The sequence below is a fragment of the Numenius arquata genome, chromosome Z (assembly GCF_964106895.1).
Source record: "Numenius arquata chromosome Z, bNumArq3.hap1.1, whole genome shotgun sequence".
In the NCBI taxonomy this organism is placed as follows: Eukaryota; Metazoa; Chordata; class Aves; order Charadriiformes; family Scolopacidae; genus Numenius; species Numenius arquata.
This window is the reverse complement of record NC_133616.1, coordinates 64,715,462-64,740,133: the sequence shown is the minus strand read 5'-3', so window position 1 is coordinate 64,740,133 and position 24,672 is coordinate 64,715,462. Positions and strand designations below refer to the sequence as shown.

General features: G+C 37.0%; 1 protein-coding gene across 1 annotated transcript in view; it reads right to left on the bottom strand.

Annotated features, from left to right (window-relative positions):
* Positions 1–24,672, bottom strand: part of APC (APC regulator of WNT signaling pathway) — a 93,182-nt gene that overhangs the window by 9,321 nt on the left and 59,189 nt on the right. The window contains exons 6-13 of the mRNA XM_074166773.1: positions 24,369–24,482; positions 20,215–20,298; positions 12,732–12,836; positions 8,926–9,024; positions 5,661–6,039; positions 4,322–4,417; positions 3,323–3,462; positions 1,830–1,907 (exon numbers count right to left, since the gene is read on the bottom strand). Coding sequence (XP_074022874.1) covers positions 1,830–1,907; positions 3,323–3,462; positions 4,322–4,417; positions 5,661–6,039; positions 8,926–9,024; positions 12,732–12,836; positions 20,215–20,298; positions 24,369–24,482 — 1,095 coding nt within the window. The remainder of the gene's footprint in view (positions 1–1,829; positions 1,908–3,322; positions 3,463–4,321; positions 4,418–5,660; positions 6,040–8,925; positions 9,025–12,731; positions 12,837–20,214; positions 20,299–24,368; positions 24,483–24,672) is intronic.

Below are 24,672 nucleotides of genomic sequence, written 5' to 3'. Positions count from 1 at the left end.
AACTATTACCTATGGATGTTCTCGTTGACACAGAAGTGCGTCAGGCTGTTAGATTATGTGATGAATGCTCGCCAGCTCACAGCCACAAGGGAGCTCAGGGAGGCGGTGTCAGATGGAAGAGCCCAGTAGTACCCTGCCCTGGCTGCTCCCAGGCCCACCGCAGGAGCCATCAGCCCATCACAGGCCCATCTCAACACCCCCAGAGGAGTGCAGGGGACCAAAACCAGGCAGGAATCCAAACTAAGGGCTCAGAGGAGGGGTCACGCTGGCCAGGCTCCTTCAAGGGCTCTCCCAGGCGAGCCGCAGCCCCATGGCCCAGGCCTGACACCCATTCAGGGAAGTCAGTGGGAGCAACTCTCTGCACCTTTTGGACCGAGGCAGGTCAGTCCAGATGTCCTGGTGTAGGGATGTGGGACGTTTTATGGGATCCAGGGGAAGAGCATTCTGCATCTTTAGAAGACTTATTATGGGTTGGAAGGACCCCAAGGTTCCAAAAGCAGGAAAAAGGATGGATCTAGGCAATTTGGGGGGTACAAGCATGGGAAAATACAGGGATGAAAGGGACAGAAAGGCACAATTGCATCTAAACGGTTGGCTGGCTGCTTTGCTTGTGTAGCCATGCCCTTTGGCTGATGAGCAGTCTGTCCCATGTTCTTATTGAATCTCATTTTTAACTTTTCCTAAGTCAGAGCCTTCCTGCTGTCTGTGCATGTATGTGTATGGGGGTTCTACGTGCCAGTGGCTGGAGACATGCCACAGGTCAGAGAGCCCGTGTATTTGTGACTTCCTTTTCAAGAATACTAAATATCCTTAATATCTGCCCTAATATGAAATCAGACAATTTACCTGATAATCTCAATTGCAGTTCTAGTTTGCTAACAGTATATATTCATTAAAATGGTTATAAATTAATATTTAATAATTTTAAAGAAGTTCCATAGCAGTGAAGAATAGCTCTGTGCTCTCAACTGTGAGGATCACCCTAAGCACTTCCTAAAGATTTCTTTGTCAGGCTGTTTTCTTTACACAGCAGGAGCCACTGGAAGAGTGGTGTGACACTCGGGTGTCACACCAAACACTTTGCTTATATTTAGAAAGCTTCTTTGGGAGGTGCTGGTATCAAGAGTAGTTATGTCTGACTTGTCAAATGCAGATTCTCTTTTGAAATACACCTTTGTCTACTACTATTCCTCTATTATTTACTTCCTGCAACTGTAGGAGGAGCCACAATAGTGTATTAACCATCCGGGTAACCCCAGTACATTAGCACCATCACTAGTAAACTAAATTAGAGAATCTAAGAGCACTCAAACTTATCTTTAAAACTGAACTCCCACTAACAGATTAGGGTTATAAAAGTGAGTTTTATACCCCATGTGTTATATGTGCGTTCGTGGAAAAAAAAACCCAAACAGAATATGACCCACAAATAAGCATTTTTACAAGAAGAAAGTTGTACTGCATAATTTGTGGAGTGAGTACAGCAACCAACTTTGCATCAAAGTTGAGGCAGACAAGACAACATAAGAACAACTCTCCCCTCCTCTCCGCTTCAAATCAGGCTGGGATGAATGAAACGTATTTCAAAGACAAAGACTAATTAAAAAAATAGAGGGCTGGCTGGGGACAGCACACTGGAAACTTCATGCAGATGACAGAATTCAAGTATAGAAGTAACTGGTGGTGAGGCCAAATGAGTAGAAGGAAGGTAAGTATTAGGAAAGTAGAGCAGAAATACAGTATTTTAATACAATGCAATGAAATTCATGGGATGCAAAGTTATGGAAATGTCCAAGCTAAAGAAACATTTCATCTCAAAAGGACGTTACCTGCTGTAAGTCTTCGCTCTCAGATTTCAGTTGGGCTACAAGAGCTCTCATGCAGCCCTTCATAGAACACAGTGTAGCCTGTAAGGAATCAGAAGAAAAAAGATTAAGTGAGAGGTTAGGTGGTTTGCTTCTGCACAGTGTTTTGCTATTTTAAGCTAGTCATATCTGAAGTTATAAAGTTGTCATAGTAAAATATGTTGGTAACAACAAATATTTGGTCTACAACTACTATATTGTTAAGCATACCTATCAGTTTCTATTCTGGGTAATACATAAGCAGTAAAATTGTGCTAAATTTTGTGGTTTTTACAATAGGTCTAGGACTGGATCTGGAACTTTACTATCTCAGAAGCCTTCTTTACTATGCATCAGATAAAAATCACCTGTACGCTATTAAGTCTCACAATTGTATTTTTTTGTTTCAAGTACACATAGTATGAAAAATAATCTGAATATTTAAAACTGACACAAATATAACAACATTTCTGACATTTGAAGAACAACTTTCCGTAAATACAATAGGAACCGAGAAACTGTAAGGCTTACGTTGGAAATCAGTTGTGATAAAGCACAATTAAAAATTATTCAAAAACAAAGTATGTGTTAGAACTGTTCTACAGGTCAGCTGGACAGAATGTATGTTTACATCTCTGAGTAGTTTAGTTTATGCTATAAACCCAGTAACTGCAGCCCTGTAGCAGTTACTATCTGGATGATGTAAGGAGCCAATATTTTGTAAAGCAATTAATTTGCAGCAAGGATTTAAGCTTTACTGTTGTCTAAAACTTTGAACAAAAAGTGACTTATATGAAGCCTGTTATTTCGATTCACTCCTGAAACGTCCCTCTAGAGTAGAAAAGTCTTCTCAGTATGAAGTTATTTTAAGGTCCTTATCTCGACAAACTCTGGGACAAGAAATTCTTTAAACTTTTATCCTTTGAAAGCAAGGTCTGTGTCAGAAATCAGAGAAGCTGTTTTCTTTTATAATAATTTGAAGTAGTGTCCAGTATGAACCAGATATTCTCCAAATATTTCAAAGCAAACTCCAGTCTGAAAAGGCCTGCCAAATTTAATGAGACAGTAAGAGTATCATTAAATAACTGGCAACTTCACAAAATTTGACTCAATTAGCAGTTTCAGTTTAACTTCCTCAGAAAAATCTCACTATCCATAATCATTGGTCTATAATCATTATGTCCTATGCTAATCTAATGTTCACGAAAAATTAAGCCAGTAGATAAAATCCTTACTTTCAGTGACAAATTAAAAGTGATTTAATTTACTATGAGAGTTGATATTATACTTGCATGATACAACATTCAGTTTGTGGTCCTCTCTGTCAGGAACAGGATGGAATGACAGAGGTATTTTGAACTCCTGTCTTGACCTCAAACTCAATATCCTGCCCTGGAGATTTATCACCTGTCTCAAGACCTACAATTCAAACAAAGCTATGAACTAAAATTACTGTATGTTTAAAATTCCACTCTTACCTTGTTTGCCACATCTCCAAAAGTCAAGTTTGTCAGAGCCATTCCTGCATACCTCCTTAATGTAACACTATAGTGATCATTTGTAAGTCCATACATTTCACAATCCACTTGCAACAGTTCAGCAATGGCCTGCAAACCACCTTTAAAAACAAATAAGAAAATACGTAATATCTGTACAGTAATATCACGAGTACAGTACATATATACCAAGGAGAAAATTACATTTATATGTACAGAACAAATCTCAAACATCTGAAAACCAGAAGGCTCAGAAAGGTAAATAAATTGTTAAATACTGACTCTGGCTCCTGAATCCTGTGCTTAGTAGCAGCTGAAAGGTATGACAGCATGACATTTAGATTTCAGGGGAAAATGGAGGAATTATGAGGAAGTAAGAAGCACACTCATCTTTTAATTCCACCCAGCGAAAATCATGTTTGACTGATGAACTCGCACCAGTTACATAAAAGACTATTTAGCAAATCTGAAAATTACTGATTTAATTATTATCACTGAATATTATTTTCTGAGAAAAATATGCAGAATATTTTCTTTGATAACGAAAAGTGGCTAATTAAGGAAAATTGTATGCACAGAATTTACCAAGCACGGACTAAAAAATTTAGGCTGTTAAACAGGAACCAACTCAGGGCAAAAAGAATAAAAAACAGAACACCAACAAAAAACCTCCCATCTTGGAAAGCAGTCTCCATTGTAAGTCCAATGCTTCTAAAATTGCAATTTTTTCCACAATAATAATAATCTTCCAAAATTCACACCAGAAAAAAGAGTAACTGACATAATAATTTATCCACTGGGAAATGGTCTAGTTAATTTAAACCGCATTCATCACTTAGAGGGCAACAACTGACACAAAAGAATGGATGATTTATTTAAACTAGTGTTAAAAAAAGCCACACATCCAGTGGACTACACAAGAAGCATCAGCATTTCCAGCAAGCTTCTCAAAGGAAGTCAGAGAAATACATGTAGTCTTACCAAGCTCATTCATTGCATGCCTGTGTTCTTCATCAAATGAAAGTTTCATCAAAACACACACTGCGGGACAGATCTGATGATCCACTGGAGCAGGCACTGATCCAGAAATAAGGAACAATTACTATTTCCTAGGTGATTTTTGTCTAGATCTAGTTTTCCGAAGCTAATCTAATCTTAAAATAAATTAACAGTAGTTTTGTTCAGGTTTACTATCTTCCCACTAATCCACAGGCAATTAGTTAAGAAGGTTACTAACAAATACGTGTACCAGCTGTGTCTATACTCTAAATGTGTATGCACACACTAAATGTGTGTATATTTGATACTGAAAAAGAAATTGGGGAGACTCCTGAATGTATGTATTAAGAAAGAATATGACTCCCAGTACAAAAACATTATTACTTTTAAAAATTAATAACCTTAATGAAACAAATCAATAGGCTTAGATATTCTGGCATTAAATAATAAACCACCTAATGTGTTTCTTTGGGTGTTATGTCCTGATGAATGGTTAATTAAATCCTTTATTAAATTAAATTAAATTAAACCGAGAAGTTTTTAAGTTTGTATTTTTGTGAGCCAGATTCTGGCTGCTGCACAAACGGTATTGGTACATCTTGTTCAGAGCCCTGCTCCCGCTGAGCGGTTCTTGTGGTGAACCCCAACACCCGTGACGCAGCCCAAGGGTTTCAGTAGTTCCTCTGTCATAGACACCCACAGCCTGTATTTACAAAATGCCCGCAATTCAGAAAAGCAGCTAAGCAATCCAGAAGGTTAAATCTTTTTTCTAACTGGGAAAACTGCTGTTCACTGACATTGTCACTTCTTTCATATTTTAATACTGAAGTATTTCTTAGATACAACATTATAAGTAACAGTTCATATTATATTGGATAGATTGAGAGTATTTAATTTGTGCTCTCTGTCCCTCTCCTAAACAAAATGTGCTATCTCCTGAATACATCTGCATGAAAAGTAATGTGGGATGATTTATGCAGGTATGTTCCATTATCCATTAAAATACAAAACAGAATAAGTAAATATTCAGTATTAATTTACAGGTTATAAATATAAAAAACTAGAATTACTATCTGGAAAGCACACCGAGGTCGATGATCTAAATAACAGGTTCATAAATAGGGTATCATATTTGTAATAGATACTATTTCCTAACACTACCTCAACTAAAAAAAATAAATATACACACACACACACTCACAGATATATGTAAGAAAACTTACATACATTCAATAAGAAGTGAGATTAAAGTTGTACTTTCTGTAAATTCACTGTTTTCAATAAATCCTTGAAATATTTTGATACAGCTTGCAGAACCTACTTGGGTTTTTGTCTTGATCCATGCCTTGTTCATGCGCTTCCTGCCATTCCCAACAGGTCTCACAGTAAGCACGGATCTGCTCCAAGAGATGGAGCACGCGGATTTCCCGTCTGCCTCGCTTATCATCAGGCTGGGAGTGAATGATGTTATGCAGCGCTGCGCTGGCTCTGGCACGGGCCTCCTTACTACCACGAGAGTTTCCTAACAAGACAGAGTCTTTATCGTTGCCATGTAAAAGCTGGATGAGGAGAGGGAGACACCCAGACTGACGCATGGCTATGCAGCTGTCTTGGGAGCTAGACATGGCTAGCAATGTTCTTGACATGTCATCTTTATCATGAGTACCAAGCATTGATAACAATGAATACACCATTTCCACCTGCAGGTCAAATGATTTTAAAAACACAGTTACATTTAAAGAATATACATTAAATTCAATTATAACGAACAAAATTATAACATGAACAAAACCCCCATACTTAATGGAGAAAAAAACCTGTGCTATTTAGAAATAATTAAGTATTATTACTACTTCAGCATTCATAATCTTAATAAATCTCACTTAGTGGTTCAATGGCTGGAAGTGGTGGATGGTAGCTGTATGTAACTGTGTTAATCTACAAGATCAATGGCAAAGACTTCTAAATTTCCATTGTACAAGAAGATTAAATAAACATACTAATGAAAGTGTTTCAGACTGAGAAATGAAAAATATAGTGAAAATTAATTGTCTCACAAAAAAAAAGTTCTGCATGAATCACACTTTCATGTAAAGATGCTCTTCAATGAAAAACTATTTGTTGTGTGATATTAAATACAATTATTCTAGAAAAAGGATACGAATGATTACATGAAATTTTAGTTTACATTGTGCTAAAAAAACTGACATCCATGTATTTTAAGGTTGTCCTTCAAAATTGTTTCAAATTAACTATTTTTTGTTATGACGACTGACTTGCATATGGACCAAATTATTTACATCAAATGCAAAACTCAAGAGTTAAATTAACGCTTTTTCAAGTTTACAGGGATAAAACCAGCAAAGGAAAGAAATGCTCATTTAACATATAAAATACTGAGCATTTGACAAATTATATGAAGCCATGAAAACCCAGCAATACACATTTAACTAGTAACTAAATTTCTCATTATAAAATAGCAATTTTCGAGGGATTCCCTTGGCTGATGGGTAATATAATGGTCATGCACTATTTGGTTTGTCTTTCCCATTCTGTTTTCTTCAATAATAGCTTTAGATCAAGAAATGCATTTGGTTCTCCTAGTGAACTTTTAATAGAATAAGAGGATGTAGAGGATGATTTTAGAGACTACATAGAAACTCCAAACTCCTAAAGCAAAGATAAACAGGAACATTCAAAATGAAAGCCCAACATAAAAAAAACTATTAAAGGGAATTGTAAAGTAGCAGCGTGTGTGTTTCTTTAGAACATACCAACTAAGGAAGAAATGAGACTTTGGACTGTTAGACAAACTACTAATAGCTAGATATTTGCAGCTGCTACCAGACCGATGAATGATTTTATTTGGTTTCTTCAGAGACAATTCAAATGTGCCTGAAGATGAGTAGAAATAGCCAGTTACAAAAAAAAATGGAGGTCTGTTAACATCTACTTCTCTCAATGCTATAGGATTGCTGAAGCAATAGAAATCTTAGAATCTGTGAAACTGTATGATCACATGCAAAATCCACTGAAATAGTCTTGGAGCCAATTTATGACAGCCTAGCATCCCAGTTTGGAGATCCTGTCTTCTTGGTCTGTGAAAAATCAAATACAGTATTAAAACAAACGACTTGGATTCTTAAAGGAGAGTGAATTTAATCTGCCTTATGCATGCCTCTTGACAGATATTTCAAGTGGCAGCTTTAATCCAGTCTGATTTGGATTTGGAAGGTAAAGCTTTTGTCAGAGAATAATGCTGAAGCAGCCACCAAAATCCGGCCTTCAGGTTGTGGCAAATACAGTATAGGAAAAAATAATAGTAAGAAATATTTGTCTGTCTGCGTCTGTATACACACATTGCCCACAGACACATCTCTTGCTGCATCTGTAAATGTATTCCTCTACTTATAATCTTTACTACTTTCCTTCTGACAGCACAACGGATAATGGCTTCAAACTGAAAAGGGTGGATTTAGATTACATATTAGGACAAAATTCTTTACTGTGAGGGTGGTGAGGCACTGGAACAGGTTGCCCAAGGAAGCTGTGGATGCCCCATCCCTGGAAGTGTTCAAGGCCAGGCTGGATGGGGCTCTGAGCAACCTGCTCTAGTGGGAGGTGTCCCTGCCCATGGCAGGGGGGTTGGAACTCGATGATCTTTAAGGTCCTTTCCAACTGTAATCATTCTATGATTATACAATTCTTCTTGGGCATTAAGCTTTTCCTACCCCACAGCACACTCAATTCAACCTTTTCCTTTGCCTGTTGTTCTTCCACACCCAGTCCCTTTCCCTGCCTTCAGGGCTCTCCCATTGTTTGCAGCTTTTGGGAATTCTACAATTTGAAATGAAAATTCAGGCAGACAGACAGGCTAGCTGATATCGCCTCCCTTTGGTACATGCATACAGTGAGGGACTGAAATTACCAGATTATAACCCTGTTTTAAGGACTAAAGTAATTAATACTGTGTCAAGCTAATAGGGCCTGCTTCCCAGAAGACGGTGCTCAGCACACCACCGATAGTATCTATACTGCTGCTGATTCCAGAGGCAGTATGAACTCCAGTGGTTCACAAACTCAATTTTGTGCTACAGATTTGCCCTTTCCTTCCCCTCTCTTTCCACGGTGCACATGTACTTTGAGCACAGTCTTCTGTGAACAGACATTTATCACCCTTAGGTGATAGGGCTTACATAATTTTTTCATCCATTTCGTTTCTAAGCAATTGCATCTGTTTTGTGGATTTTACTCTGGAAAAGTATTCAAAGAACTGCTCTTAAAAGGGTTAGTTTTCATCATGGATTACAAATCAACATCACAGGTTTTTTAGATATTCTAATAATTTCTAGCAATCATTGTTTCCTTACTGTAACAACTCTTAACTGATCATCAACAAGTAAAAATAGGATTTCTGTCCATATATTTTGAAAGTTGAAAAAATATTCCAGAACTTTTAACTCTGTAAAATTGCTATGTGTGGATAGATCGTTCAGCTAATATTAGTACTATTGGCAGAAACAATGAGGTTATTGTATTAGTAAAAATGTAGCATTAGCGACCTGTGGTTTGTAATCTTCGGTTACCTTGGTACCCAGATGACTTGTCAGTCTGCGAGGAACAGAATAGTTACTACTAGAGCTCATAACACTGGCTGTCTCGTGGTCCATTCGAGCAGCAGAACCCTAAAAATTTAAACAACAATTCAGTATAAAACAAAGTCTGAGTGAAAACACAACTATTGCCTCATTCAGTTTCAGCACTGGATCACGAAATCGTGTTGACAGTAACGAACTGTCAACTTATTTTTGTTAAGTTAGGTCCTCCCTACCCCTGGCACAACTTGAGAGGTCACTGTTAAGCTGGGTTTTATTAACCACTTTTCCTAAAATCAAGTCTCAGTAGGGTTGTACTTTCAATGGAATTATTTTATAATTACTACTTTCACCAAGAAGGATGAGAAGTGGACTTTGCAACAAACCAAACTGTAATTTTTACAGAGAGAAAAGACCAGCCTCAATTTTTATGTTAGATTATGTAGTGTGTTGGAGTAAGTACTTCTTCAGAACACAACCACAAATGCAAGAAAGGACAAGTAAAAGGAGATTCATCTGGACACAGAGTAACCCTACTTGAATTTGAGTCGATATATCCATGTCATCTTTTTCAACGAAAAGCTACAAAATAATGCTGACACTATTTGCTGTAATTTTCCTAGAGATTATTGTAAATAGCATGCTCCTACATGTATCAGCAAGACTCAGTTCTTTGTCCTCTTTTAATCCATTTTATGTATTTATATTTTGCTTTTTTTACCATCTTTTATCCACTCACTCTCTTTGCCTTTTTTTTCCTTTGTTATTGTTTTTCTTTCTTTATTCTCTGCTTCCTATGTGTGAAGTTTCCCTTACTATGTCCCTCCCTTCCTATTCACTTTGGGGAACTTAAAAATACATTTGACAAGTAAACACTTTTAGTATCACAACACCGTTTTACATCAGTCTTTTGCTGATCCTCTACAAAAGCTAAAATCTGTTCATGAAATTATTAGCTTGAAAATGTTGTTTTGCAAATTAAGCTATCAATAAGTTCATTTTTTTCAATAAAAATATATAACACACTGAAGAAAACTGTATGAAAGACACTTTGAGATAATGTCTATGTTTTTTCTAGGTGCACCACAAAGAAAGAAGAATATTCCTCTCTGAGTATTACACACAGTTTAACATTTTAAATTTAAAGTTGAAAGTGACTGTAAGTAAGAGGTAGGAATAACTTCATGCAGTTTGTCTGGAGAGAAAAAAAATCTAGTTATACTAGTATATTTAAACAACACATTTTTATACTCATTTCACTCTCCAATTTGAATGCAGAACATTTAATGCATGCTCCAGAGTAAGAATTATGCTGAAAGAGTATAACCAGAATGATTTAAGTCAACATTTATTCCAATATGTATTTCCTATGTAAACAAGCCCTTATTTTCTCTGTTGACTATAGGAAAAAATCAAAATCTTTAATCTTATAATGACAATTAGATTGGATTTTTTCAATTATTCACTTAAATAATCTGCAGTGCTAGAAATATGGGAATGAATTGCCAGATTTTTACACCGAGCAATCCCTTCATGTCGTCTTGACCTCAAACTACATCCAGAGGATTACAGGTTCAGCATAATACATGCCAGAATTCTCCATTATTAAGTTCAGCGTGATTGTTTTATCCAAAAGTTAAAAAAGACATAAGTTTGGAGCATTACCTATTAAAATTCACCACTGTGTAGATAGAAATAGCATAATTTTCCTATCATTCCCCCAAAACTGTACCAATTTTGATTCAGATAACTATGTCCTTCAGAGCCATTGTGTTGCCTTGCTTCTTTAAAGACACCAGGATGCCCAAATGAAGTGTAACTACATTTCTTACCAGCTCCTAAACACTGACATGAAAGAAGAAGTGTAAGGTGTGTAGCCATTCATCTCAGAAAATGGGAGATGACAAGGAGATGCTACGCAGTCCCTTCTTGTGTAGAACCTTCTCTTTCAAAATCCTCTCCTATCCGTCTACTTCATCTGTTTTCTCTTTTTATGCTTTACTGTCTTTCACTCATTGTTTTACTAGGCTTGCTATTTAACTCTGTCAATTCTGTATTTTTCCCTATTTTGTGGCACATTTTCTTAACAAAATAGACAATCTCACTGAATTATTTTATAAAACCTGCAAAACTACAGTATGAAAAAGATTGTAATTCAGCAGCAGGATAGTGAGCGTAATGGAAAAGAGAAGACAGCTGAAAGCTGGCGCAGGAAAGGACATAACTGAATCCTGTAAAACCCTGGATTCAATTGGCAGTGTTCCAATTAACACTGATTATATGACTACAAACCCAATTAGAAGCAAATTATTTGGTTAAAACTTTTTTTTGCACTCCATGGAATAGTGATTACCCAAAGTATATTGAGCTGGTTTATGAGAAATAAATGTTGTGCCCAATCCATTAAACCTTTTCTGTCTGGACTTGCACTGAAAGCAAATAATCCCCAGATGTCTCTTTCAGCACAGATTCAGTGCCCTGGCTCTATCCACCTCCATGAGGAAGGAATATGCATGTTTTATACATTTTTATGAGGCAAAGTTAAAAATTGCACAAATCCTCAACATAACACCTCAAATCAAGTATGAATGAATCTTCCGCTTGCCTAAGTCTGCCAAGACATGACAACCCCTTCTTCCTTCCTTCCTTCCCTGTATAACACATTGTCCAGAAAAACTCCTAATTCATACACTGAAGATGGATGATACAGCCACAATGCATCAATTATTTAAATACATTATGCTTTCAGCCCCAAAGCAACACTGAACTATTTTCTTCCCAAACAATAAAGCTGTCATAAGAATTAGAGTCAGAGCCTCAAGCAATTGCTCAGATATGGCTGATAGAGCTTAATTCCAAATGGTGATCAAATATATTTCAAGAGCAAAATTATGGGCTGTGCTTAACATTTAATCAAGTGAAATATTCTAGCCAAACCACAATTCTTCCTGATAAATCTTCTTGTACAAGACACTTTCAGAAGTATTTAAATAATTCTACTTCCCTGGAGTAGCAAAAATATTTTGCGTTATGAATTCAACTATTAAATTTGTAGTGTGAAGCTTTAAGAACCCAAATTACTAGTGGGAATGTCTCGGCCACAGTTGCAAATCATGAAGGGAATGATCATTAGCACATGGTAAATAAATCAAAGCATTTTTAGCCACAGAGAGAAGTCATACATTTTGATAAATATTTGTTTTAAAAGACAACTAAAGAATGTACTGTATCCTTGAAAATATTTCACTAATAAAAGGAACAGCAATGAAAGACTGTTTAGAAGCATTTAAATAACCCTTCAGCCTACTTCCAGATTTCCTCATTGATACCACTGTTTCAAAGCTTTATCTAAAACAGTATTAAAGAAACATTAATGATAAACTTTCCATTTAGTCCTCCTCTTTTTAAAAAATCACAAATATTTCAGTGATAATTTCTAAAGTGAAAATTTGACCATTTTTCCGTCATTAAATCATACTTCTCATATTACAGTTCACTTACAATAAAGCACATTTTCTGTAGTCATTCTTGTTATCTCTTTCGTAGCAGTAGGCTCATTAATCATTTAAACAAAAGAAAAATGCTCCTTGCATTATTGAATATTTATACTTCATCTTATTAAAACACTTCCTTCCAATAAATACAAGAAACCTCTCACGTATAGATGCAAAGAAGAAAAACATATATCTTTTTAAAATGAGCAGGCACACAAACACTGTAAGGTATATAGCAATATATAAGCATTGTACATTTTGAGTATTTAATTATGCTCCCAACAAACAAAATAATCAATTTACCTGACCAGTACTGCTAGTTGCCACGCTGATTTCTGCTGCTCCTTGACCTTCGTTCTGCCTCTCCGTATCATGGGAACCTGCATCATGCTTGCTTTGAGGTGCTCTCTGTTAATGTAAGAGTTTATGAAATTACATACCGAAATGAAGTACGCTTTACCATTCAAAGCTCTCTAGACTGTGAACACATCAATGCTGTACCCTCACAAAGCCCTTGAAGAGCACTTTCTATTTCAAAACCCTTAGCCTCAAAAATTAACAGCTGAGACTGAGTGTCTTCGAAAAACTGCAAGATGAAAGTGAAGCATGTCCTCTGAGGATTATAGCCCTGCAAGACAAAGGATTTGCTGTGAGACACAGAAACACCATTTTCCACCAGCTGTGCTCACATCACTATCGGAAATGTAACAGAACTGGAGCAAACAACTGTATTCCCTGCGCTGTCACGTGAGCCGTGCATTTACTGGAGACGACGGCCAGCACGGTTCAATCAAGCTTCGCATTCAAAGATGAATAATTTCTGCGTGAACAGAAGGATATCTGTATAATAAGAATCCCCCTAAATTTCAAGGACAAACAGTGCAGGAATAATCACTTCACTGCAAATAAAATTTATATAGCCTGACACTGACCTATCTAATATTTTATCAAAATAAATTTGACTGATCTGGCAAGCTAGTACAGACATGTTTCAGTTCCTTCAGGAGGCCCATCTACATGAAAATTAAACTGGTGTCCCTGAAACTGACAGGGATCGTGAGATCAACATGAAAATCAGATGTTTAAATACAGTTTTTTAATAAAACAAACAGAGTAACTGAGTAGTAATGAAGTGTGTGAAGTATGCAACATTATCAATTCATGTGTTTAAAATGCTTCAGATTTTCAGAAAGACATAAATAATCCTGTCCATGGAACTGTCTTGAAGTCTGGAGTTGAAAAGAAGCACAACTACCTCCAAAGCATGATTATCGACTACCTCCAAAGCATGATTATTCTCAAATATTAATTTTTTGCCAAACCTCATTTTTCAGTCTCAGAGTCTACTACCTTAACAGACAACACTCTTGTATCCCTCTCAATTAATTTGTTTAACTACACTTGGCATATTAAATTCAGTTTCTGTGCGGCTCTGCGATGTTCTTGAGCAGAACAGCCTATGATAGCATAGTCTGCCTCACCTTGCTTTATGGAAATTTCTCTTTAACTTATAGCAGAAACATACTTCTCTATATATAGAGTTTAACTACAGGAATAAGATATATAAAAAAACATAGTAGTATTAGACACAGTAATAACATGAGAAAATTGAAACCAATGATGGGTAGCATTTTTCTTAACATATGTTCAGTTACAGAAAATGAGTAACCCACTAAGCAAAACTCACAAAAATATTTTAGGAGACACAGTATTACTACTCTTTTAAATCTGATCTGTAATTTTAAAACTCACCATCTCTGTCATTGTGTATGAAATTATATTTTTATTGATGCTCATACAATGACTAACAAAATTTTGGTTCCCAATACAAGAGTGGGGACGTGGTCAAGACCAGGGCTTGCTGTACGATGTGCTGAATACAGTATAATATACCATATATATTAATATAAGTATATATAATATTAAACAAATTAAATATAATATATATAGTATTATAATATATAATATATATTATCTGCTGAATCCCCCTCTCACAGTACTTTCAATCTTGAATAAAGTGTAATGATGAGTTTGACAAAATCTAGATCTAAGCCTCTAGTGTAACTAAGGGCATAAATTTCCAGTAATTAGGTGACAGTAATTTTCAGTTAAATAATAAATGACATGTGCATGAGGAAAGTAATATTGAATGTACCAAGAGGCGAAAAGCTGAACTGTTCATTAGCCAGGCTCTGACCCACTGAGTCACCTGAGGGGGAATAATACTACTCTTCCAAGAACACTCCTGGGTTTGGGGCAATTTTTTTGGGGTGGTGTTGATGGTGCACCTATTAAATGGTTTCGATGCATCTAGAGCACAAACACAGAGATGTTTCATTCCCTGACAAGACAAGCTTCTGCTCTCCTTGGCACTCTCTCCTTTTCCTCCCATTCAAATATAGTTTGCTACATGCTATTTATGAATGAGGCAGCTTCCCATGCCCCCCAAGCACTTTCAAAAATACGCCACTACAGTAAGTATGTAACCCAAATTAACTTACAATGATACAGCAATTTTTAACAGTTACTATCAGGGTTTACCTAACTTTAAATGCAATATGCACTCACAACATGCACACACATTACTGACACAAGAGTCATCGGCTGGGCTCAAATGCCAAATCTGCAAGTTCATAGCACAGTTTTTGCCCCTTCAGCTACTGAAGTAATCTGAAGTGAGAAGCTGTTCTCTTCATGCAGACGGGCCCAAAGGAGGTAAGAGTAACATAGGGAGCAGACAGCTGGTATTTACTGAAAGCTGATTCTTTATATGAATAGATATTTCTTATAGATGTATCAATTTATTTAATGTAAGTTCCAACACATATTTATTATATACTCATATAAACAGAAAAATAATAAGCACCCACACACATATGGATGATTAATATATATGTTTGTATAGATATAGCATTACAGTAAATAAATCAATATTCATCCAATGGACTGTGGATTAGATTAGTGGTTGTAAAGACAGTATGACCACCACAAGTATTGCCCCCTCCTCACACTACCTTTTAACACTGATGAAAAGGACCTGTGGATGAAAATACATGAACTACCAACCCCACCAGCAAAGAAGCAGAGCACACACGGCGCAGCCCAGCCTGTATCCTCCACACGAGGCACAGCAGCTGCAGAACAGCACACAGGTACCCCGGGCTAAACAGCAGCACCGATTCTGGAGCATGGTTTTTGAAGAGGCGTAAGCTGGGTTCATAGCCCTCTGCCATTTCCGAATTCTGGCATCTCACTACAAAAGTCACTTCAACAGAGAACGCTCGCTTGCTCTTGCAGCGCAAGGCCACAGGTGCCTATTACAGGGCGGCAGAGCCGCTCCCCCCATCCTGTTTGCCACTATTTTCTAAGCGCTTCAGAAGTCAACAATAACCATCACTTGTCAATTATTAATTTCCCTGTATTTACTAAAAGAAAAACAGTAAATCTCTAGCTATTTTTATGACCTTTGCAAGCATAGTAGGCCTTAATCATTATTGCTAAGACAACGAATTACAAATAATTTTACCTAATACTTTGTCAACATGAGTTGCCAAAGCAGCCCCTTGTGTATTTATTAGCACAGAATACTTTTCCTCTAATATTCAGCTACTCTCTTATTTTCTGTGTACTGAAAACCACAGATACATTCTTATTTTCTAGACAGCAGAAAATGTTTATTTTGCCATTACTTGTATACATATATATAAGCTATATGTATACATATACATTATACATAATACCTGTATTACACATACAGGTAAGAAGGTAAGACAGAGAACAATGCAACACACAAAAATAAGAAACCATGAGACTGAAACAATTTTGCTACAGTTGAGTGAGAGTAAAAAGAAAGTCAAATCCTGGAGAGAACTCAATTGAAACAATTTGAAAACCTCATATTTAACACTTGCCAAGAATTAGCTTTTTTCTTTTAAATAATTTCAGATTGTACCTGACAGCCAAAAAAATCTCTTTGGAGGAGTCTAACTCTACAATGGATTTCAAACCTTATTATGAAAATCTTGCAAAATATCTAAGAGAAGCATCATGAAATTTGAAGGTGTCATCACTTGCAGGTAAATTACTTCGACTTTTTTCTAGCAGCATTTGCAAGACTTCAGTCATTTGAAAAACCTTAAAAACATGCTAAAATGTGAGCCAGAATTTTCTCTGCTCACTGATTTCCAAAAGCTACTTTTATGGTGTGGTGCTATATTTGGTTTTATTCTACAAGATATATTGCACTTGGATTCCACAGTGATTGGCATCACCACAGGGGCCAACTACATCAGTAGACAAGCTATGGTATTTATTATTGTTGTTACTAAATCTTTATAAACATAGGGAGCACATTACTGTATCAGGCATAATATAAAAATATAATAAATACCTCATGTTTATATTTTACAGTTATATGGACTCTGCAGTTTGACTGCTACTACCTTCCTCCTTTCACCAGGCAACTTCAGAACTAGATCCAGCTGTTTTCCATAGGAGATGTCCATCCTTTGGAAATTATTAAAATACACTATAAAGTATTAGTAAGTGTGTAGTGACCACCTCCTTTACCACCAGCACGCTGGTAACTCTGTCCTAAAACGTGTAACTATACAACCAGCCATCCAGACACTTTACGGATAAGACATATCACAACAAAATTTCGATATATTAGAATTTCCATGTATTTAGCAGCCGAATAATTTGGTGAAAGGAGTGAAGAACTAAGACAAAAACTTATTTAATTTTGTAGTTGCATCTCAATGTTTGAGACCTTGAGCTTACACGAGTCCAAAACAGAGTGGGTTTTTTTACCAGAGTAGGGGATAAACACTCTGGGGGCAGAATGTGTCTGACTAAACGGGGCAAAAGTATCTGTTGAGAGGCTGAGGAAACAGGTAGGGAGAGCTTTCAACTAGAAACGATGGGGGACAGAGCAATTCCTCAACAAAGTAAGGAAGTTGGGGATAGGGCAGGCAAGGCAAGGGGCCTGGCTGATGGGAACACTGGGGCAACCCACACAACTGAGGCGAAGTGGAATCTCCTTGAGTATAGGCATGTAAGGAAGGAGATGCAGCAGAATGTTGTCTTGTGGGGAAGGTTCTCAAGACTGTGCTGAGGAATCGCTACGCTTGGGTGCCTCTCTGGCCTGCCTCTACGCTAATGCATACTGCAAAGGGAACAAACAGGAGGAGGTAAAGTGTGTGCAGTCATGGGGCTACGACCTTGCTGGGATTGTGGAGATGAGGTGGGACAGCTCATATGAATGGAAGGCTGTAATTGGGGGATACAGGCATTTTAGGAAGGACAGGCTGGGAAAGCTCAGGAGAGACCCTACTGCCCTCTAGAACTACCTGAAAGGAGGTTGTAGGTTATCGGTCTCTTCTCCCAAGTAACAAGGGATAGGACAAGAAATGCCCTCAAGTTGTGCCAAGGGAGTTTTAGGCAGAAGTGGGGTCAGGTGTCCCAGGAGCAAAGCGTTGCTGCCCAATCATGCAGGGATGTGACGGTAACATGAAAGGACTCTCCCAAGTATCTAAACAGCAAAAGAAAGACTAGGGAAAATGTGTGCCTTCTGCTGAATGGAACCTGGTGACATTGGACACAGAAAAGGCCAAGGTACTCTATTACTTCTTTGCCTCAGCCTTTAGCAGTAAAACCACCCTTCACAAATCCAGGTCTCTGAGACCAGAAGAAAAGTCTGGAGCAAGGAAGACTTACCCTTGGTACAAAGGACCAGGTTAGGGAGAGCTTAAACAAACTGGACATACCTAAGTCCTAATGGCCTCACAGGTTACACCCATAAGTGCTGAGGGAGAGGGATGATGTCATTGTGAGGCCACTCTTGAATGATCATGGCAGAAGGGAGAGGTTCCTTAAGACCGGAGGAGACTAAATATCACTATCTTCAAGAACAGCAAGAAAGAAGATCAAGGGAACTACAGGCTAGTCAGCCTCACTTCAGTCCCTGGCGATTGAAGGTGATGGGAGGAAATCTTCCTGGAAAGCATTCCCAAACCCATGAAAGACAAGAAGGTGACTAGGAGCAATCAGCAGGGTTTTACAAAGGGGAAGTCAGGCTTGACCATTCTACAATGAGGTGACTAGCTTGGTGGGTGAAGGAAGAACAGCTGATGCTACTGACATCAACTTTAGTATGCTTTCAGACACTGCCTCCCATAACATCATCACAGACAAGCTGACAATGTATGGGGTAGATAAGTGGATAGCATGGAAAACTGGCGCACTAGACAGTTCTGACCAGTAGCACAAAATACAGATGGAGGCAAGTGACTAATGATGTACCCTAGGGTTCAATACTGGGACAGTACTGTTCAACATCTTCATTAAAGACCCAGATGATGGGACACAGCGCACCCTCACCAACTTTGCCGATGACAGTAAACTGGGAAGAGAGCTGATACACCAGATGGTTCAGTCGCCTTTCAGGGGGACCTAGACAGGGTGGAGAAATGGGCTGATGGGAACCTCACGCAGTTCCACAAGGGAAAGTGCAAAGTCCTGCACGTGGGAGAGAACAACCCCAGGCACCGGTACATGCTCACCGGTACATGCTGGGAGCCACCCATCTGGAAAGTAGGTTGGCAGAACGGGACCTGGAGGTCCTGGTGGAAAAGTCGAACAAGCTAGCAATGGACCCATGTGGCAAAAAGTCCAACAGTATCCTTGGCTGTATTAAGAAGTGTGCTGTTGGCAGGTTGACGGAGGTTATCCTTCCTCTCTACTCAGCTGGTGAGGCTCCATCTGGAGTACTGTGTCGCATTCCAGCCTCTCCAGTAAAATAAAGAGATGGGCTTACTGGAGCAGTATCTGTGTAGGGCCACAATGGTACTTAAGGGACTGGAGCACCTCTTATACGCAGAGAGGCTGTCTCAGCTGAGACTGTTCAGCCTGGCGAAGAAAAGGTTCTGGGGAATTTCATCAATGTCTATGAACACCTGGACTGGCTAAAATGTCAGAAGACCAGGCAACTTTAATTATACATACTGCTGTCTGCTTCACTTATAAAAACAGATTCTCCCTAAAATCCTAGAATTATGAAACCATTCTTTTTCAAAATGGAAAACACATAATCCATTAGTAATCCAAATGCTGCTCTGAGCTTTCACAGTAGTTATTTTGAGTGAAGACAAACCACAAAATATTCAGGTCCAACATACACTTTATATTTAATTTACCAGTACAAGAAATGGAGTTGACCTTGTAAGTGAATTTCCACTATGAGAGCAGTTTTTGCTAATGGCAATTATGACTATGGACTTCGTAATTTATAGGAAACATTATCTTGCATTTCTTAATATAGAACCCAATACTTAAAACACTAAAAATACGCCAGCCTTCGATAATGAAGTCTGACAGAAGCTGTATTCACTCTTTTTTTAAAATTATCTCTCAAAAGATAAGCAAATCATGAAGGTGCTTATCAGAGATTCATATTTAGAAAGGCATGTACAACTGTTATAATAATTATTTGCTAAAACCAAGACTCAGCCTCTATAATAGATTGCACTTTGGCATTTTTACTGAAATTTCAAGTTAAACTTTTAACTGATATATCATTAGTGATTAAAATTCAACAGTAGCATGAAGACTAAACCAAGTATTCCACCCTCAGTTCACTGGTAAGACAGCAAGTAACAGCCTACGTATACTGACTAGTTGATTAACTGTGACATCACTAGCTGATGGAAATAACCATGCCTGCCACTTTACTAAAAAAAAAAAATTGGATTTTTTTTTTAGAAAAAGCAAGTAATTGCTCACTAACCTCTGCTTCAGCTGCTTGTGACTGCAGGAGCTGTCGTATACGAAGAATGTCCTTCTCTATTTGTTGAATTCTCGCCACCCTTGCCTGAAATGAATGCATTTTCATGTTTTATTTTGTTCAAAACCTCCTTTTACTTGCTGTATAGAATAACAGTATGAAGAGTTCTTTCCAAATACATCTGACTACAAAACAAAACTATTTCACTCATGTGGTAACTTAGGTGTTCTTAATAATTAAACACAGGCATGGATGCAAACATTCAAAACAAGAAAAGGCAGCTGGGTTTTTAATAAAACTGATACTCATTTGGACATAGTAGGTCATCACACAGTACACATTCAGGTACAAAAAAAAATGCTCCAGTTAACTTGCACATTTTTCCTGTTTCTGAGACTGGCATTCTGTGTAGATCTTCAGCAAATTATTTTACTTTCATCTCAAATGTTAGACTCTACTTGCCTTACAGACATTTGAGAGACATTTATCTTTGCAGAGCATCTTGAAGGTATGAAATCCTGAATGACTGCTATTATATTCAGCGACCATAATGCTTTGGGAGTTTTGCTTATACACAGCCTCTGAAGAGTTTCTGCTCCTATAAATCTCAAAGGATTTAACAGGCTAAGTACGAAGAAAACTACGTACTGCTTCTTTGGTTTGTCTGGGATTTTACAGACATCTCTGAATCAGAGTCTTTTACAGCCATACTGCTACTCATTTCCCACTGCAACCATTCTGTGGTTAGGAATGGGAATGTTAAAAAACCCCCAAATGTTACTGGATACGCACACTCCATACAAGTTGTACTGTGAAGCACATGATTCTGTGAAACAGTAAGGGTATAAAGTTATATATCCCTGTATGAGCTTGATAATTTAATAAGTTAGTATCAATTGACTTTAAAAGTGGGCCGAAAATAATTAGCCCAATAGTACCAGAATATGAACAGAAGATCAAACTGATTAAATAACTTTTTTTTTTGGTTTGATGGACAACTTAATAAAATGGACACATTTATATGTGTGATAAGATGAACTTTTAAAAGGTGCTAATGCCAAAAGATACACATGGAATAGAAACCAGAAATTTTAGAAATACAGAAGAAAATATAATCACAAAATAGAAAGAACTCCTTACCATGCATCACAAATAGCTATGGGAAAAGCATCACAGAAGTCTGCATTAAGTAGAGATGCAAAGCTACAAACATTAAACTATAAATTTGATTTGAATTAATAAAGCAATGTATCAGAAAAAATTCCAATAAAAATTTGAAAGCTGCATACACAGAAGCTTCAGCAAAATATGAGGCAAATGAATAATTCACACACTCCCTTTGCTCCTGGATCAGGAAATTCTTAAGTATTAGAGAGATAATAAAAATATATTCCTGGAAATAACTGTGCGTTAGTGACATGATGCATGACTGACAGAGTATGTCTCTCATTGTTTTTAAGAATGACTTGAAGTTCCCCTAAATTGAGTTTCTTTCTGTATAACCAGCAACTTCTCCCATAAAGGGCATCAAGAGAATCTGAATATCTGCATATACATCCCTAAATATGGGGAAATATTTTTGTGCAGATGAAAAAAAATTAAATATTGCATGGTTTGCCCAGTATCACTGATGGAGCCCTCAAAAGGGACAGGAATTTAATCCGTCTTTCCCAGTTTTACTCTAGAGATTTACACATCAGACCATTCTTCATTCTGCTAATTCATTACTTCTATTATAGGGAAATCAAGGAGTTCTGTTAACCAGGAGCACATTTTGTTCTAAACACTGTACAAGCAGAAAAAAGGAATGCATGTCTTGCCATAAAGGGGTGCAGCCTAAGGGCAAACACACAAAAACAGAGGTACAGAATCGAACAAACACCAGGAATGGTTTTACCTTTTGAACCTATGTAAGAAACATCACTTTTTATTCATGTTTTTTCATAGTATATTGTCATTGTTGTATTTACTCATCACCTTTATTAACATAAAATTGTTGGATAAAGTAACAACATTTAAAGTTACAAATTATTTGGATTTCACTGCTTCAGTAGGACTTCTAACAAAAAATAAAATTCCTCCATATTCACAGTGATAGACAAATAGTAACTTTCTAGAAACTAAAAATACATAATTTTACTTTGTTTTTAAAAGGTTGATTTTTTAACTTTTTTTTCAAAGTAAAGATACATAAGAGACAATATGGAGATGCCAGCCTTCATACAGGTGAAGTGTTCTCTTACTTCGATCTACATTTTGCATTGTTATTGTGTGTCAGAATCAGTTAGGGTGGAAGGAAAATACAGAGCAGAAAGAAAACTGAAAAACTAGCGAGTTCACTATACTTGCCAAATATGAATGTTCCAGTTTGCACATATAAACATCACAGTGCAATAATCCAGAATTTGCTGTTATGTATTTGTACACCAATGAACTACACAGTTTTGGCACCTGTCCTTGGTAAAATGAAACCAAGGCGAATCACCAGTCAAATTCACAAGAAGCACATGCAGAAGTAGTTACTTCCGATTTGATCATCTTTATGTATTCACAACACTGTGACTTCTGTGAGTATGCAAGTGTTATACACATATATAGAGAGACTAAAACAATTGTGATAAACCCATGGACAAACATTAAATCAGAAAACTATAAAATATTTCCACATCTCTTTGGTAGCATCTTCCCCCCCAGAAAAATTTAAAAAGAGCAGGCAGGGAAGAAGCTACTTCAGGGACAACCTAATTACTTTCACAGTGATATAACTACAGTCAATTTTTTTCTGTGAAAAATTTCATTTATTCCCTGCCTGGGTGCATTTAGAATTTCACCTGCAGCCTACCCAACCTATTTAGCTTAATTCACCGTACTCTAGCTTAAGCTTGTTAGCAGCAAGAGAACCTTCCCAGAAGTTCTAGTGTCAATGCTGTAACACTTTCTTCTGCAAGAGGGCTAACCAGACACCCGCAGAGAATCCCAAGTCTGCTCTGCCTTCACTCGGGACTGGCTGACACATGGTGCACAGCTGAATTAATGCTGTTTATCACCACTGCTGATTAACCTTGATAACACAGCCATACGGCTTCCAGACCAGAGCCAGTTATGATCCAGGCGGATTAAACTTGGGTCTGTTTGAGTATGTCTATATAGACAAATCCCTGCACAGCCTTTATCAACATAACTGACAATTGCAGGATATCTGTTTTGCTAAGTACTTATAACCACATGAATTTTCTGAAAAGTCCAACTAAATCATTCACTTTAAAAATTAAAGCAGCTTTTCTAATTACAACAAAAATAAATTAGAAATGTTTCTTCTGTAGCAAAATTTTTTGTTGAGTAAACCTAGTGAGAAAAATAGTGTCAACTTTTATTGAAAGGACTTATTTTTGTAACACTCACCATTAAAAAAAAAACATATTATCTTACCAAGCTGATTATTTAACATCTCTGGAAATAAATGGTAATAAATAATTCAAATTGTTGCTCTGCTACTGTGAGGGAATAGTTTTTTATAACCAGCAAGCAACTGATTATTCAATTTACAGGTTCCACACAATTACATTCTAAGTTAATACTTCCAAATGTGTGCAACATGATTTGCATATAGAATTGTACATGTTCTCATCATGAATGCAAAACAACTCTTGGTGAGAGCAAACAAATTCCAGATACGTATGGAAGTAAAATTACATTTTACTTGAATACCTTGTTTTCAAAGATTATTCCTTGATACATGGTTTCTAGTTAAGGAAACGTAGCAATAGTAGCTGGATTTTATTCTAAATTAAAATTAAAAGCATGACAGATGCCAAATAAAGCAGTTGCAAATACATGTTTGTTTGAAACTAAAATGCTAACAAATTATAAGCAAATAATCACTAAAAATATTTTCTTTTGAAGAAATTGTCTACTTTTGCCTACTCACAGGTCTTCTTTTAAACAGGCAGAGGAGGATACTTTTTGCTGAGTAGTTATTTCCTATGCTCTGATTCCCATTTTCGTATTTGAAAGTCTAACTAAATCTAGTATCTCTAGTATCTATCTCCAAGGTACCTCTGTGTTCACACACAGTTTAAAGATACAACTACCAATAATGTAATAAAAATGCAGGAAAACTTCTTCCATTCCTTCTAATAATGAAAGACAAACTATACCTGTGCTCGCTTCTCCATGTCCTGACAAGTGCCCAGTTGTTCTTCCATTGCTGCTCTGATTTGCCTTGCCTCATACTCCAACTGCCTTCTGGTCATATCTGTTTGCAAGGAGAACTGAAAATGGAAGTACGGAGAAAGCATTTTAGTAAATAACATTTATGTCAGCTACGTATTTCTCTGAATGAAAGAAAAATTACTTTCCACCAAACTTCATAAACAAGCAAAACACAGTAACAGATCCTTAAAATGACACTGCATTATTAAAAACAAGAACACATAACGTTGTTCAATCAACAGACTACCT